The 15,947-nt window shown below is 35.6% G+C and overlaps 1 protein-coding gene across 1 annotated transcript in view; it reads right to left on the reverse strand.

Moving 5' to 3' along the window:
• The window catches only part of LOC136838633 (actin-binding protein IPP), a 59,427-nt gene that overhangs the window by 14,128 nt on the left and 29,352 nt on the right, over window positions 1–15,947 (reverse strand). The window contains exons 6-8 of the mRNA XM_067103921.1: window positions 12,789–13,453; window positions 12,284–12,524; window positions 5,759–5,887 (exon numbers count right to left, since the gene is read on the reverse strand). Of these exons, the coding sequence (XP_066960022.1) occupies window positions 5,759–5,887; window positions 12,284–12,524; window positions 12,789–13,453 (1,035 nt within the window). The remainder of the gene's footprint in view (window positions 1–5,758; window positions 5,888–12,283; window positions 12,525–12,788; window positions 13,454–15,947) is intronic.

Consider the following 15,947-nt stretch of genomic DNA (forward strand, 5'->3'; position numbering starts at 1 on the left):
GTTAGAATAAAATCGAGAAAGTGCTGTTAGATTATGAACAATCTTTTTTTCTTTTTTCTAAGAAAAAATATGGCAACGATTATTATACAGTATATAAACATTGGTATTTTTAAATTTTGCTGTTCAGCAGGATAAAATACAAAGAATGGCCATTTGAATGATATAAAATACATGCACATTGAAGTTAATTACAGATGCAAGCAGGCATACAAAAATGATCTACACATGTATAAATTCGCCAAACCACGTTCAACGCATCAATATATATATATATATATATATATATATATATATATATATATATATATATATATATATATATATATACACGCTGATATTTTTTGTAATTACTCGGTAATAAATAATGCTAGAAGAAAGTTAAAACTGCGATGGAAAGTTGAATAAATTTCCTATATATATATTACCTAAAATCAATACGTGTGCCTGGTAAATAATTGAGCAATTGAAGCTCAAAAGCATAAGTTTTGTTTTTTCACGTAAAGTCAACTGTTCGCTAAAGATTTTTACATAGAAACGATGATACTTTTACATTTTGCCGTTCAGCGTGATAAAGTACAAAGAATGGCTGTTCGAATGATATACATGCACATTGAAGTAATTTACAAATGCACAAACAGGCATACAAAAAATTATTCAGGCACTCGTAAACCCTAGGCTGAACTGCGCGATTTGACTGGGGTCTCAGGTGCTCATTTTTATGCTTACATTTTTCGTAATTACTCGGTAATGAATAATGCTAAGAAAAAAGTGAAAATTGCAATGGAGAGCTGAATAAATTTTCTATAAATAGCCCACGTAAAAGCAATAAGTGTTCCCAGAAAAAAATTGAGTAATTGAAGCCGAAAGGCGGAAATGTTATTGAAAGACAGAAATCGCGCCATCGGAGCACTTACAGCAAAAAATTTATTAATGCGGTTTCGCGTCATCAGATCACCAGAGGGTTAATGTCATTTGTAACATAACTACAGTAATTGTTTACTATCATACGATGGTTGAAATGAAAGCAAAATAGCTGTTGTTATCTGAATCGGTTGTTCACAGCCATGGCCTAGACCATGTTCATAGCAAAATAGTTGTTTCTTGTTCAGTTGTTTATGGTTGTACTCGTTTACTCAATGAGTATAACGTAACTAATGATAATTTTATCATTCGCTTTTACTTTTTTAACTTATTTAACTAGAAGATGGGATAAAGAGATGGAGTAAAAGAGGCTAGTCCATAGTAATTTGTCTCTCAAAAAAGGAACTCGCATGATACATAAAAAAAGAACTCGCATGATACATGAGACACACGATAAAATAATTTTTTGTGGGTGAAAATTTGGGAGTCGCATGATGTGCGAGATCGCGCATTAATGAGTATATACGGTAAACGAAATACAGTTGATTCTATGTCAGTTTTCCCTACAGATGTCGCCTAAAATGGAAACCATTATTTTGTGATGTTCCATCACCAATTGTAAGCAACCCCTAACAACAATACAATAAACTATGATAATTATTGTACATAATTATTGTTCATATGACTGCATTGTTCTAAACAGTTACAAACAGCATGAATTTTTAATAAAAAATGAATATTATGTTATCCTAAGTGTTATTACTACCATAATTACACTAGGTTACCAAAAGATGAAGGTTGGTGAGAGCGCAACTATAACTCGATATTTACATTTTATCTGCTGGCCTTGCATAGATAAAAGTTGATTTGGTTGATATGGAATTTTTCCTCAAACAGGCTATTTATTATAAAGATGCCAATAATATATTTGGTAAAAATGGTATTATTACCTTTATTATCTGTTTATTTCATAATGTGAATCTTTTCATGTATGATGGCAGGTATCACACCAAGACCAAGGCTAGCCTACCGATAAACATCACTTAAAATTCAATGTTTGATTTTTAAAACGGCAGTATAAGACGACCCCCAATTTTTAGGGGTGAATTTTATGATTTAAAGGTCGTCCTATACGCAGAAAGAAATATATATATAAATACCATATAAATATATGTATGTATGTATGTATATATTATATATATAAAAGCCAGTCCCCAAAGACAGGAGTTTACGAAATTCCTTGCCCTGATTGTGACCAATCTTATATCGGCTTTACAGGCAAATCACTCCCCCAGAGATTAATACAGCATAAACTGTATATGTGTAAATACAGTATAATATATATATATATATATATATATATGTATATATATATATATATATATATATATATATATATATATATATATATATATATATATATATATATATATATATATATATTATATATATATATATAAATACTGTATTTACACATATACAACATTTGTGCTGTATTAATCTCTGGAGAGTGATTTGCCTGTAAAGAAATTATACTCGATATAAGATATAAGATTGGTCACAATCAGGGCAAGGAATTTCAAATAAACTCCTGTCTTTGGGGACTGGCTTTTATTGATGTTAATCAGGATTTGGCTATGGTATTCGGGTAGGTAAAAGCAAAGGGGTAGTTTCCAAGTGTCTGTGTCAACATCTTAAACCTGTCCAGGTGTGGGAGTTTTATTTATATATATATATATATATATATATATATATATATATATATATATATATATATATATATATATATATATATATATATATATATATATATAAAATAAAACTCCCACACCTATACAGGTTTAAGATGTTGACACAGACATTGGAAACTACCCTGCTTTATTTTACCTAGAATACCTTAGCCAAATCTGATTAACATCCAATAAAAGCCAGTCCCCAAAGACAGGAGTTTACGAAATTCCTTGCCTTGATTGTGACCAATCTTATATTGGCTTTACAGGCAAATCACTCCTCCAGAGATTAATACAGCATAAACTTTCAGTTAGGTACGGACAACAGAGTTCAGTTATTTTTAACCACATAAATAACCAGCGATTAAGAAGATTAAAGAGAAACTGTCATCTGGAGTGACATAACAGCTGACTTATAGACCTTCTGGTATAAATACTGCTTTCCTGTAACCCTTTCTCATTCACTATTTGCCTGAGGAGAGACAGTTTGGTCTTAGAAATATAGCCTTTACTTTCCACATTTTGGCTTTTATATTTGATGGAATTCTGTTTCAACAGAAAATATTGCACAGTCATACACATACATGCACACACAATTATATATATATATATATATATATAAAAATATATATATATATATATATAAATATGCAATATATATATATATATATATATATATATTATATATATATATATATATATATATATATAATGTCCATCTGTGATGTTATTTGTAGTTACTGTGGTAAGTGCAAATTTACACTTTCAACTAACATGCAAATATACATTAGACTTAATGTAATATCAGTGATTGGCATGTAAATAAGCTGTGTTTCTAAGCACCTCTTTTATTTCCTCATAACAATCTATAAAAGCATTGCTGCTCATAGTGCATGGTGCCCATAAAAAGGGGCAGGGCTCAGCATAGTCTCCATGGTGCCCATTTAAATGGGCAACTAATATCTCAATAATGGAATGATACTAAATATTAAATTCATACATTAACAAGTTTTAGACTAAAGCAACAACTAATGTAAAAATAAATAATTTCTGTTAGGCTGAAAGGATGTCATGCTTTCTAGGGTTAAGGAAAAGTCTGATGAAAATATCACTTATGATGATGATATGTATGAAGATGAAGAGCAAACAATACAATCATCAATACACTTAATGACCTAAGAATAATGCATATGTTAAGATGCCTTAACAGCAGAGATACAAGTGTTTACAATAAAAACAAAATTTGGGATACAAGTCATGCCTCTGTAATCAACAAAAAAGAAATACTGACTAAACAATGATCTTCATGAAATCTGTTCATTCGCCTATAACTTTAACTACAAGCACAAAATATTTTTGAAATATAAAATGAAATAATGCTGTAGAACTATGTAATCAATATCAGCAGGGTTATACAATGAGGCAAAAACACCATTCTCCTTTACAGCATGATCATTCATATGAATTAAAAGTAAGACATAGTCATTTGAATAAGTAGCCAATAGCCAATTAAGGTTACTTAAGGTGGTGACACAGACAGGTTTGGAAACATACTCCTGGGGCTGTCATGACTGACGGCAGATGCAACAAACAAAGGAGGGAAAACAACAAAAACAATAAAATGAGCTTAAAATTAATTTATTTACAAATTATATAAGTGAGTCAGGTCTTGCAAAAGATAAAAACCATATATTACAATAAAGGCCAAAAGGCAGCACTAAACAAAATCAAGTTAAAATAAACAACAAAAAAAAGTAGCTTTAAAAAAAAAAAAAGGCAAAAATAAACAACAGCAGGATTAAGAAAAAAAAACCAAACATACGTCCTCCTGGAGTGCACCAAGACAGCCCTCAGCTGTGCTTCTGGGACAAAAACCCATCAACCAGAAAACCCGATTCTCATTCACTATTTGCATGAAAGATGAGCAGCTTTGGTCTTAGAACGACTACTCATGGTCACACTCCACCTTTTGTGCTTTTATATTTGCTCCAATTTGTTGCTCAGAAAATATTGCAACGTCGACTCCAAAACATGCCTGCTGCTGCTGCCACTATATATCTCGCTGCCCTACCAGACCCGACTGACGATAGAAAAACGGCAGCTCATATACGAGAACATCAAAAACAAAAAAACTTGAAGGTAAGGAGGCAGCAATCCACATAAGGGAACACACACAGCGGGGAACCAGCAGTTCCGCAAAACCATCATAACGTGACACCTCCCCACCTAAAGAAAAAAAGATTATTTTTTTACACTCATGATCCTCCAATGCCGTAACAACCCGCCAGCCAAAACAGAGCCATCCTGTCACGGTCGCCATTGTAACGACCGGGAGTGTTATGCAGGTTCTTTAACATACTCATTTACGGGGCTGTCATGACTGACGGCAGATGCAACAAACAAAGGAGGGGAAAACAACAAAAACAATAAAATGAGCTTAAAATTAATTTATTTTTACAAATTATAAAAGTGAGTCAGGTCTCATAAAAGATAAAAACCATAAGTACAATAAAGGCCAAAAGGCAGCACTAAACAAAATCAAGTTAAAATAAACAAAAAAAAAGTAGCTTTAAAAAAAGGCAAAAATAAACAACAAGCAGGCAGAAAAAAAAAACCAAACATATTTCCTCCATCTGAAACCAAGACAGCCCTCAGCTGTGCAACAGGGACAAAAACCCATCAACCAGAAAACCCCGATGGAGATGAAGACAGCCTCACGCTGTCATCAAAGATGAATCGTGGTCAACGACTACTCATGTCATATGTTAAGATCCACCTTAACGCAGTGCTCCACTTTACAATAAAAACAAAATTTGCTCATAAAGTCGACCTGTAATCGAACAAAAAAAATACTGCAGCTAAACAATGATCTTCATGAAATCTGCTGCCCTACCAGACCCGACTAACGATTTAAAACAAGCTCAAATATTTTTGAACATCAAAAACAAAAAAAACTTGAAGGTAAGGAGGCAGCAATCCATAAAGGGAACGAGGGGAACCAGCAGTTGAGGCAAAAAACCATTCTTAACTTGACACATCCCCACATAAAAGAAAAAAAAAGATTATTTTTTTTACACTCATGATCCCCTCCAATGCCGTAACAGTTACTAATGTGCAACTCTTTATATATTGTGGAACAACAGCAGTTTAAATAAAATAACACTTACCTGTGCTCTGTAGAAGTCATTAACTTCACTTGTTTGATCCCCTCCAATGACATACAATAGGGAACTTGTGGCAGCTACTGCAGGGCTTGCACGGCCAACTGACATGGGTGGACACTCAAACCATTTGTTCTGTTGGATAAAAAAGCTGTAAAGTTAAAGCTATGCAATTGCCACAGAACTATGGCAATGAAAATCCCTATGATAATAATGGTACAAGCTCAATTACTGATGAGGCTGTGGACAATGTGATAACTATGCCTGACATATGCAATACGAACTTGTCACTGTTCTCATAATGGAAAGAAATATGTTAGGTCTACTAAGTGAATGGAAAAATTGTAGTTTCCTATAATGTGGTCAGAAAAATCTGCAATAACCCTGTTGACTACAATGTTACAGTGCGTAGTCTGTATGGACAATACCAATCTAAGTCTGACATTCAAAATTCTAAAGATATTTTTGATAATGATTACACTATGCATCACGGTGCACAGTTGATCCATTATTCCAGCAAAGGTGAGCAGATGCCCAGGTCCCTTCATCTCTCTCAATGTACAGTGTGCCCAGTTGATCCATTATTCCAGAAAAGATGAGCAGATGCCCAGGTCCCTTCATCTCTCCCAATGTACAGTGTGCACAGTTGATCCATTATTCCAGCAAAGGTGAGCAGATGCCCAGGTCCCTTCATCTCTCCCAATGTACAGTACACATCTTTGTGATAAAAATTGTTGTTTGTATATTTTTTTTAAGATAACGTAATATAAAATGAAAAATTTTTAATCAATTTGTATTTTTCATAACTTAAAACCTGAGGTCTTTACATATGGGGAAAATCTCAAAGCGCAAGCTGGATCTGGTTTAAAAATAGAATATGGCTGGTGGTATGGGTGCATTAGCCAATGGGGATAGAGAGCAGGCGGAGCCTGACTTCTTTCCCCTTTGCATATTCCGTGACACACTAGTTATCTCTCAAACCATCTTCAAGCAAGACGTGCTCTGCCCACTCTAGCATAGAAGATGGTTTTTTACGCACTTCCTGTTTATTCTTCGCCTTGGCGTTCTGGTTTTTTAATTTTTTTTTTTTTTTTTTTGTGTATCTGTGATATATTTGTGATTATCCCTGTGTATTTGCCTTGAGATATTCTGAGGCACATGTTAAATACGCAAGAAATGTATTATACATTCCCTTAGACAAGCATGGATGAGTGAAAAACATGAAAACAAAATGAGGTAATGTATTGTTGCTAATGTGATGCAGCATTTAGTAGGCAGTGATAAAAAATTACCTCCCAGGACAAAATTTAATTGATTTCACCTTGAGTCTGGTCCAATCACTCTCTAATCACTTTTGTGATTGTGGCTAGTTTCTTGTTTTTCTGATTTCTACAATCTGCTTAAAGATTAAATTTGTAAGGTACGAACATACTGTAAAAAATCTGTTTTGTAAGTGGTGTGGGTGGGTGGGTGGGTGGGTGTGTGTATGTGTGTTTTGTCTTCTAATCTTACATGACCATGTAACTGAGTGTATGTGATCTGGAGTTGGTGGGGGGTTTGGTGATTATATATTTATTATTTCTTCTGTTTCTATACATATTCAGTTTACACAAAACTCATTCTTACAAAGCCTAATGCTTCTATCTCTGATTGCTGTAGCTGACATTTCTCAAACGAAAAAAGAAGTACAGGAGAAACACAGCCAGAAAAATCCAAAAATATGTTCACAGCCGTATCACACTATATGCACAAAGACACAGCAGGAAGAAGTCTGTCAAGAATGCAAAAACTCTAACGCCATCTGGTAGGAAACAAGTGATTACAGACAGTCCATCCAGGCCAGCCAAGCAACATTCTTTTGTTTATTTTGAATGCTTACACCACCTAACGGCATGAAGATATAAACTAACTTTAGCAGTAAGATTCATCCAAAATAATAATAATAAGCTGTGGATCACTATTATGGAAAAGACAGTCATTGCAGTGTCAGTGACACAGATGGCCATCAGAGCCATTTTCGGGAGGAAGGTGCAGTTTTTTATTTGCAAGTGTTTGAACCTTAAGGAATAATCAATTATATAGTACTCTGAATGATGTTAATGAATAAATTTGCATGACTGTATAAGAAAAGAAAGAAATGGACACCAGTCATACATGTGGATCAGTAACCAAATCAGTGTCAGGGTTTCTATTCCATAAGGTTTTTGGGAAACCCCATTAGGCAAAAGCTTCCTCCCTCAATTTTTTCAAAAGGACACTGAAATTAACAATATTTCCTTACATGACTACATTTTACATTTTACGTATACTGTATTTTATACCTGTCCTTTGATCATAAATTATGTAGAGAATGCTTAGTAACAGTTTTTTTTTGTACTTTTCAAGATTCTTCCCAAAATTTACCCAATGTGGACATAAATTATGTAGAGAATGCTTAGTAACAGTTTTTTTTGTACTTTTCAAGATTCTTCCCAAAATTTACCCAATGTGGACAGTGGGAAGGATATACATCTCGTTACACTGTCAAAACTTGACATAGCACTCTCATGTGTGCAATTCACAGTTGGCCATCTATTTTCATGATTCTGCTTTGGAAAAATATTTAAATGATGTGAAGAAATTCTGTAAAATATAAATTTCCATAATAAAATTTATTTTTAAGAGACTTACCTACTGTTAAAGTTAGCTTACATCTCCAAGCCGATAGCGAGTCGGCATTCAAACAAAAGTTCGAATGGCTGCCTGGATGACTATCTTTTTTCACCTGTTCTCCACCATGCTTGTTTAATGTTTAATCTCTTGTCAGAATTCTCCTTGACAGCCCACTAAGTTGTGGGGAGGCTGGGTGGGGTCTACTTTAACAGCAGGTAAGTATCCAAATAATAAATTTATTATGAAAATTTACAGTATATTATTTGGGATGAAGCTTACCTACCGTTAAAGTCAGCGGATTCCCACATTGAGAAGAGGATAGTGGGTAGTGCAGCTAGACCAAATCTGCTCAGCCACTTGGGCTAAATGTTTCTTGCATGAAACCAAACATTCTTACCTGATCTGGAATCCTTTCTGGATCTTACTGCCGTCGGAAGTTGGATTCCATTCAGGGGGCAAGGCTCTCATACATGTGCAGCAAAGAGCAGCCTTGCAGAGAAAACCACTTCAATTCAGCTAGAATTAAATAAAAGTGGCAGGGGTGGGGGAACCCCGTCCCTGGGTTCAAAAGCGTTATAGAGCCTAAAAGACTGCTCTTTACCCGCTACTAGTAGCGAACTAAGGGTTTTACTGTTTCAAACATGATTCTGCATACTTGAGGTATTGAATGGCTAAACCAAATTGCACTTCTACTGTGCTGCATTAAACCCATCCTCATGCGACAATTATCAAACTAAATGAGGTGGCGACAGCTCTCACATTACGAATATTTACCTTCAATATTGTAAAGGTAAATGGTACTGAGCTAGTTCTCATGCACTAGCCCAATCAAATACGTCACAGAGAACCTCGTGTTCTTGACAAAGACATTCTAGGCTTCTAAAACCAAAAAACAAAAGGTTAATGTTGCCTCTTCCAGGCTTAACCTTTGACAAAGACATCTAGGTTTTCTAAAAACACAAAACAAAATGTTGCCTTTGCCTCCTCCAGGCTTAACCTTTGACAAAGACATTCTAGGCTTCTAAAACTACAAAATAAAAGGTTACCTTTGCCTCTTCCAGGCTTAACCCTTGACAAAGACATCTAGGTTTTCTAAAAACAAAAAACAAAAAGTCAACTTTGCCTCTTCCAGGCTTAACCCTTGAGAAAGACATCTAGGTTTTCTAATACCACAAAACAAAAAGTTAACTTTGTCTTCTCCAGGCTTAATCTTTGACAAAGACATTCTAGGTTTCTAAAATGACAAAGTAAAAGGTTAATTTTGCCTCATCTAGGCTTAACCTTTGACACAGATGTTCTAGGTTCTAAAATCACAAAATAAAAGGATAACTGGCTCTTTCAGGCTTAACCTCTCTAAGTAAGTTTTAATTGCCCCAACATGATAAAGAATTGTTTCCTTTTCTTCCCCACCAGAGGTTAAATGGAATTCTTACAGTTCTATGAAAAGTTGCAACTAAGACCTATTCTCTATGTGGTCTCTTTCCTCAACTAAATGAGGATACAGTTAAGTGTGATGCTCAAGCAAACGCTGATCAATCCGAAGGAGATCCTCCGATTCAAACTCTTCTGCCAGAGGGCGACAGGAGGAGACAGCTGTCTCCTGGTGACAGGAGGATACAGCTGTCTACTAGCAACACCTGGTGACAGGAGACAACAGCAGCCGAGCACCTGTATCACATCCACAACTTGATGAAAGGTAGAGAGGAAAACGCTTCATTGAAAGCCAGGAAAACGCAGTCGAAGTGACTCAGCCGAGTGAAAGAAAACGAGGTGCCAAAAGAAAATAGGAAAGTTCGGAGGCAGGGGAGGGTGGGTGAGGAGTTACAACAACCCTCCCACCTTGTCCGGAAGCAAGTCAGCAGACTTAAGAGCATTCTTATATGACAGATCCTTAGAAAGCTATGCAACTAAAATAATATCTAGCTTGGAAATAACAGAAGATACTGTAACCATGGTATATTTGGAAAGAAAAACATTAATAGAGGCAGAAGTAAGAGATTTGCCGATAGCCAAAGATAAGGCATGATACAGAACAAACAAGTGCATTTCGACAGAGAAAGAGGAATAGGCCAGCAGACAAGGATGTAGAATGAGTAAAGATGAAGAGATTGGTTAAACAATCGACTCAGTCGGCATAATATCAGAATAAGTAAAATTAGACGCACATTATTTCTAATAAAACTGCCTATGCCCATACAATTAGTCTTATCAGTACTAACAACCTCATACTAGGTGCCAATGATGGCAGAAGACGCATACATAGTGAAGATCAACGTTTACTAAAATGATCTTTTGGCTAATGCAAGTGACGGAGGGCACAGAACCTCATCGCCCCGAGAACCGACCTGGTTCCCTGGCAGCAGATTTCTTCCTCAGAATACAACTGACTCAGGGCAGCCCTAGACTAGGGCTACAGGCTGGTGAGGGCACCAATACCTTACCTCTTATTAGGGAAGGCGAAAATAATCATACAATGGGTGGACCAGGAGTGGTTCCCTAACCAATTCAGACAAACCTTGTATTGACCAAAATAAGGTTTATGTCCTGTTCTAAATTCTCAACACACTTCCTGAACCAAAAGGGGAGTGGAAGGTGGAGCTAAAGAAGAAGTCTCAGTGCTAACTACAGCATTAACAAAGGGAAAGCCTAGACTGAGTATGGATAACTACAGAAGAAGGACCTGGAGAAAGGGGGGAAATGACAGGTTGATAACCTGACCTAACTAATTGCTTTGCAATCTAATTGGTTCCCTTCTCTTCCTATACTGACGAACTTAAGCAGAAAGTCCTTTGAAAATCCCTACTTCCTCACATCTATTCTGAAGATCACACTTACGACCATTGCAGCCAGTGTAAACAGTGTGTATCTCCTAAAAAATCAACGATTCCAGTGGAGGCATCCTAGGAAAAATAAATGTACAGTACCGTGAAAGCAGCAAAAATCCATGAAATACCAACAAGCACCTATACCCAATGGCAGCCAGAATTCTGACATGCTTAAACAACACCTGGTGGAGGACAGGCGAACTATATACAGTAGTCATCCAGGAAGCCATTTGATTTTTTTTTTTTTTTTTTTTTTTTTTTTTTGAATGCTGACTTGCCTATCGGTGCAGAGATGTAAGCTAACTTTAACGGTAGGTAAGATTCATCCCAAATAAATATAAAGCAAGTGAGTACTACACTGCATTAACAAAATACTGCTAAAATGTGATAAAATAACAAAAAGAAAATATAATTAATTTTATTGCTGAAAATGAGATGGGTGATCACCTAACACCATAATTTTGTCTAAAATTATGGAAAGTCTATAGGACTAATCTTTTATTATGGTGTACAGCCTACTAAAGGCTACTTTTTTGTTGCTGAGAAGCATAGATAGTACCAAGTGAACAAATTGTGCCTATATATACACAGGCAGTCCCCGGTTATTGACGATCCGGTTTTACAGGGCTTGTCTAGCAATGAAAATCAGCAATTTTCAGCGCTGAAAATTGCTGACTTCCGCTTATTGGCACCAATACATACCTAACAGAGGCGCCAGTAACCAAAAATTGGCAGCGATAAGTGTTGAAAATCGCCAATTTTCGATTATCTGTGATTTTCAGTTATCATCACACCATCAGAACAGAACCAACGCCAATAACCGGGGACTGCCTACTGTATTACCTCCCTGGATCACTCTCTTATCCTTTCCACAAGAAATTTCATGTAAGGTATTTTCTTGGGTAGTTATTGTTCCTATATGTTGAAAAAAAGCAATTCTGATGAGTGACTATTTAAAAGATGAACAATAAAATTACTGTAAGTTGTCTATTACTACATAAACTTTAAACTCATTCATAAAAAAATACTTTCAACTAAGCACCTGAAAACATACCTGTTCAAATGAATATCTCTCCACTGAAGTGAGTACATTGTGCCTATTGGTTCCTCCAACAACATACAGGAAACCATCTAAAACCGCTACTCCCATTTGGCTACGTGGGGTGAGCATAGGTGCTAAGTTCTGCCATTCTCCTGTTATGGGATTATAACACAGCAAATCGTGAAGATGACGCTGACTATGTGTGCAACCACCAACCACATAGATGAGACCATGATGCTCAACTACTCCCATGCTGTATGTGGAATATCAAGATGATATTAGTTTCCCATATATTTTAAATACAAGCTTTGAAACATTTTAACAGTGAGCAACTGGGATTAGTTGCTCTTGTTGAAAACAGTCATTATGGCAATTATTGTATATGAGATGTTACAGTACATCATGATGAAAATACCAAAGTAACAACTACTACAGCTGTGTGATAACACTATAGAAGTACTTAAAGAAAAAGTCATTATAAAACAAAATAAGGATGAGTGTCACATTTTAGCTTTACCTGAATCGTGCTTCTGGCATATTTGACTCTAACCTCCATTCATCTGCTATTGGGTCATAACGCTCAATTGAGCCTCCAATATCCTCGCCAACCCACCCTCCAAAGGCATACAAATAACCCTCATGAGCACAGAGTCCAAATTCACACCTTGGGATCACCATGGAAGCCATACTAGTCCAAATATCTTCTTGAGGATCATAAACTTCACCATTTGCTAAAATCTGGCTTTCTTGCTCTCCACCTACAACATATATTCTACCATTTAACACTGCTATACCAGGAAGGATTCTGCCAATTTCCATGGGGCACACTCTTTGCCATTCTTTTCTGAATGTATCAAAACACTCTACGCTTTCAAATGTGCATTCTGATCTTGTCCATGAACTTATAAGTTCTCTTTTGGATCCACCAATTACATAAATTTTCTTTCTGGCACAGATTCTAGGTTGGACGTATAGAGGCACCAAACTTCCTCTTTTACTGACTAGATCTTTCTGGATGCTCCTTAAAGCAACCTTCAAACTAATATCACAACATTCATTAATTGACTTTTCTAGTAATTTGCTTGGAATTAAAGGTAGTCTCACTTGATTTAATATTTCGAACACATAACGCCGTCTGGTGGTAATGTCCTGACCTATCCATCGGATAGCTGCAGAAAATACCTGAAAAATAAAAAAAATATAAATACCTAAGATTTATTTCTTAAATACTTACCTCTCCATTATATAGCTTTTTTTTTTTTTTAACTTCGACGCCAGTGGCAGTTCGATATATTGAGACAAAAAACAAGAATACTCGGTTTTCCATGAATATCCAACTTCTATTCATCTACTTCCCCTACCCCCAAACTGCATAATGGAGAGGCAAATAATTAAATAATAAACCTTAAATTAAGTACTCATATTTTTTAAATGAACTTTACCTCTCCATTATATAGCTGATTCCCACATTTGAAAAAGAAGGTGGGCAAAGTGGAAATCAGCCAACCCTGTAAAGGCTACTTAGTAACAAAATATTTTTTACAAAACAAGTGTTTGTTTACCCAGTGAATTCAACCCAAATGCTATAACTGCTGCCTTAGAAGGATTGTTGCTCAGGTACAAGATCCTCATCATGAAGATACCCTAAGTCTCTTTGGAGGTTGCCCCCTTCAGCAGGAGGAGGGTTAGGGTTACTGTGCCAAAACCCTGCATAGCCAACAATGGATAACTAACAAGTACATAAATACAAAAAGGTATACTTCTAATACTCAAAACTGAGTATCCAAGCTTCCCAAAAAACCACAACCACAAGAATAAGCTCTCTCCAAATTTAAAAGTTGTAGCCACTGCTCACATGCCAAGTGGCTTACCTTCCACTAAGGATAGAAACTAGCATGATACCTTAACCAAAGACCTAATGAAAAGGAAATTACATTCCTACTCTTCGGAAGCTCTGGTTTCCGAATCACAACACAGTGGGTCTCCGCTAGATCATGGATCAGCAATTGTGGCTTCAGTTAATAGCAGGTTTTTCTGTGGAACTTATCTCCAAATATATTGCGGAAAATTCACTAATTCATGAAAGCATGTCACATGAGTTTTTTCATATTGGAAAGCATGTCACATGCCTCAGAGCAATATTCACTAATTACTGAGTTTTCATTTTATTTTCATGACTAAATACATTTTTTATAATAAAAAATTATTTACTAATTTTCAAATATTAATATTAATAATGTAAACAAAGCAATATATCAATAAAATGCTTAATTAAAATCCGAAACAAAATCTCTCTCTCTCTCTCTCTCTCTCTCTCTCTCTCTCTCTCTCTCTCTCTCTCTCTCTCTCTCTCTCTCTCTCTTTATACTGTACTGTATTATATTGATGTACTCTCTCTCTCTCTCTCTCTCTCTCTCTCTCTCTCTCTCTCTCTCCATTTATACTGTACTGTATTATATTGATGTACAGTATTATCATCATAATATGTATAAAAAAAACTACCCCGACATTTGTAATTGTTTTTACTGTAGGTACGTTTTGCCATTTTTTTTCTTTCTCTGATTTACTGAACCCTTCTTCATTACAAGTTTAGCTAACCCTATGATTATCAGACATATTATAACAGTACACAAGAGAATATTTTATCAGTATTGATGTTTTATCTACAATCAATGTAAAAGTATTTAAAATCCGAATTTCATATGAAAGCAACACAAGGTTATATTGTACTCTCCTCCCCAGTCTCTCAAGTCAAGTCTTCCCCAGCTACTGTGCTGAGACTTCATTTGTAATCTCTCTCTCTCTCTCTCTCTCTCATAAACTTCTATGTACAAAATAAAAAATAATTCCATTAATACATTTGTTTCTTTTAGCAACTAAAAAATTATTTTTCTAATTCTTTCGGTAACAGACTCAACCAGCTGATTCTCAGAACATAAACTTTACAAATGTCGGGACGATCGATTTTTATTATACATATATATTACGATGATAACAGACTAATATGATACTGTATAGTACAAATGGATTCTGCAAGTGAAATAACATTTTATAGATATTTTGCTGTGTTTACATTAATATTTGAAAGCTAGTAAATCATTGTAACATGTACATACACAAGAGAATACTTTATCACTGTTGTTTGCATTTATAAATTGGTATTTTTTTACTGCATATTTAAATATTTAAGTACTGTAAAGTATTTAACTACTTGTGAATTCCCAGTGTTTCTCCTAACTGAAAAGAGAAACAGGACAGCTTCAATACTGTATGAGAGAAAATGGCTGTGTTTGAATGTAGGGGGACTTGAGTTTAGTTTTCACGTATAGCTGTAAGCCATATATTTTTAAGGGTAATGCTGTAAGATGACTTTGACATTACAGGCAGTCCCCGGTTACTGGCGGGAGTTCTGTTCCGACGGCATGATGATAAGCGAAAATCAGCGATTTTCAGTGCTTATCAGTGCCGATAACCGGAGATCGGCACCTCTGTTAGGTATGTATCGGCTCCAATACCCAATTATCGGCGCCGATAAGTGGAAAATGGCAATTTTCAGCACCGAAAATTGCCAATTTCCGCTTATCAGCTAGGCAAACGCCATAAAATCGGATTGCCCATAACCAGGGACTGCCTGTATATTAAAGGGTTTTAGGATGATAGTTTAAGGTATATTTGG

The sequence above is a fragment of the Macrobrachium rosenbergii genome, chromosome 5 (assembly GCF_040412425.1).
Source record: "Macrobrachium rosenbergii isolate ZJJX-2024 chromosome 5, ASM4041242v1, whole genome shotgun sequence".
Classification (NCBI taxonomy): domain Eukaryota; kingdom Metazoa; phylum Arthropoda; class Malacostraca; order Decapoda; family Palaemonidae; genus Macrobrachium; species Macrobrachium rosenbergii.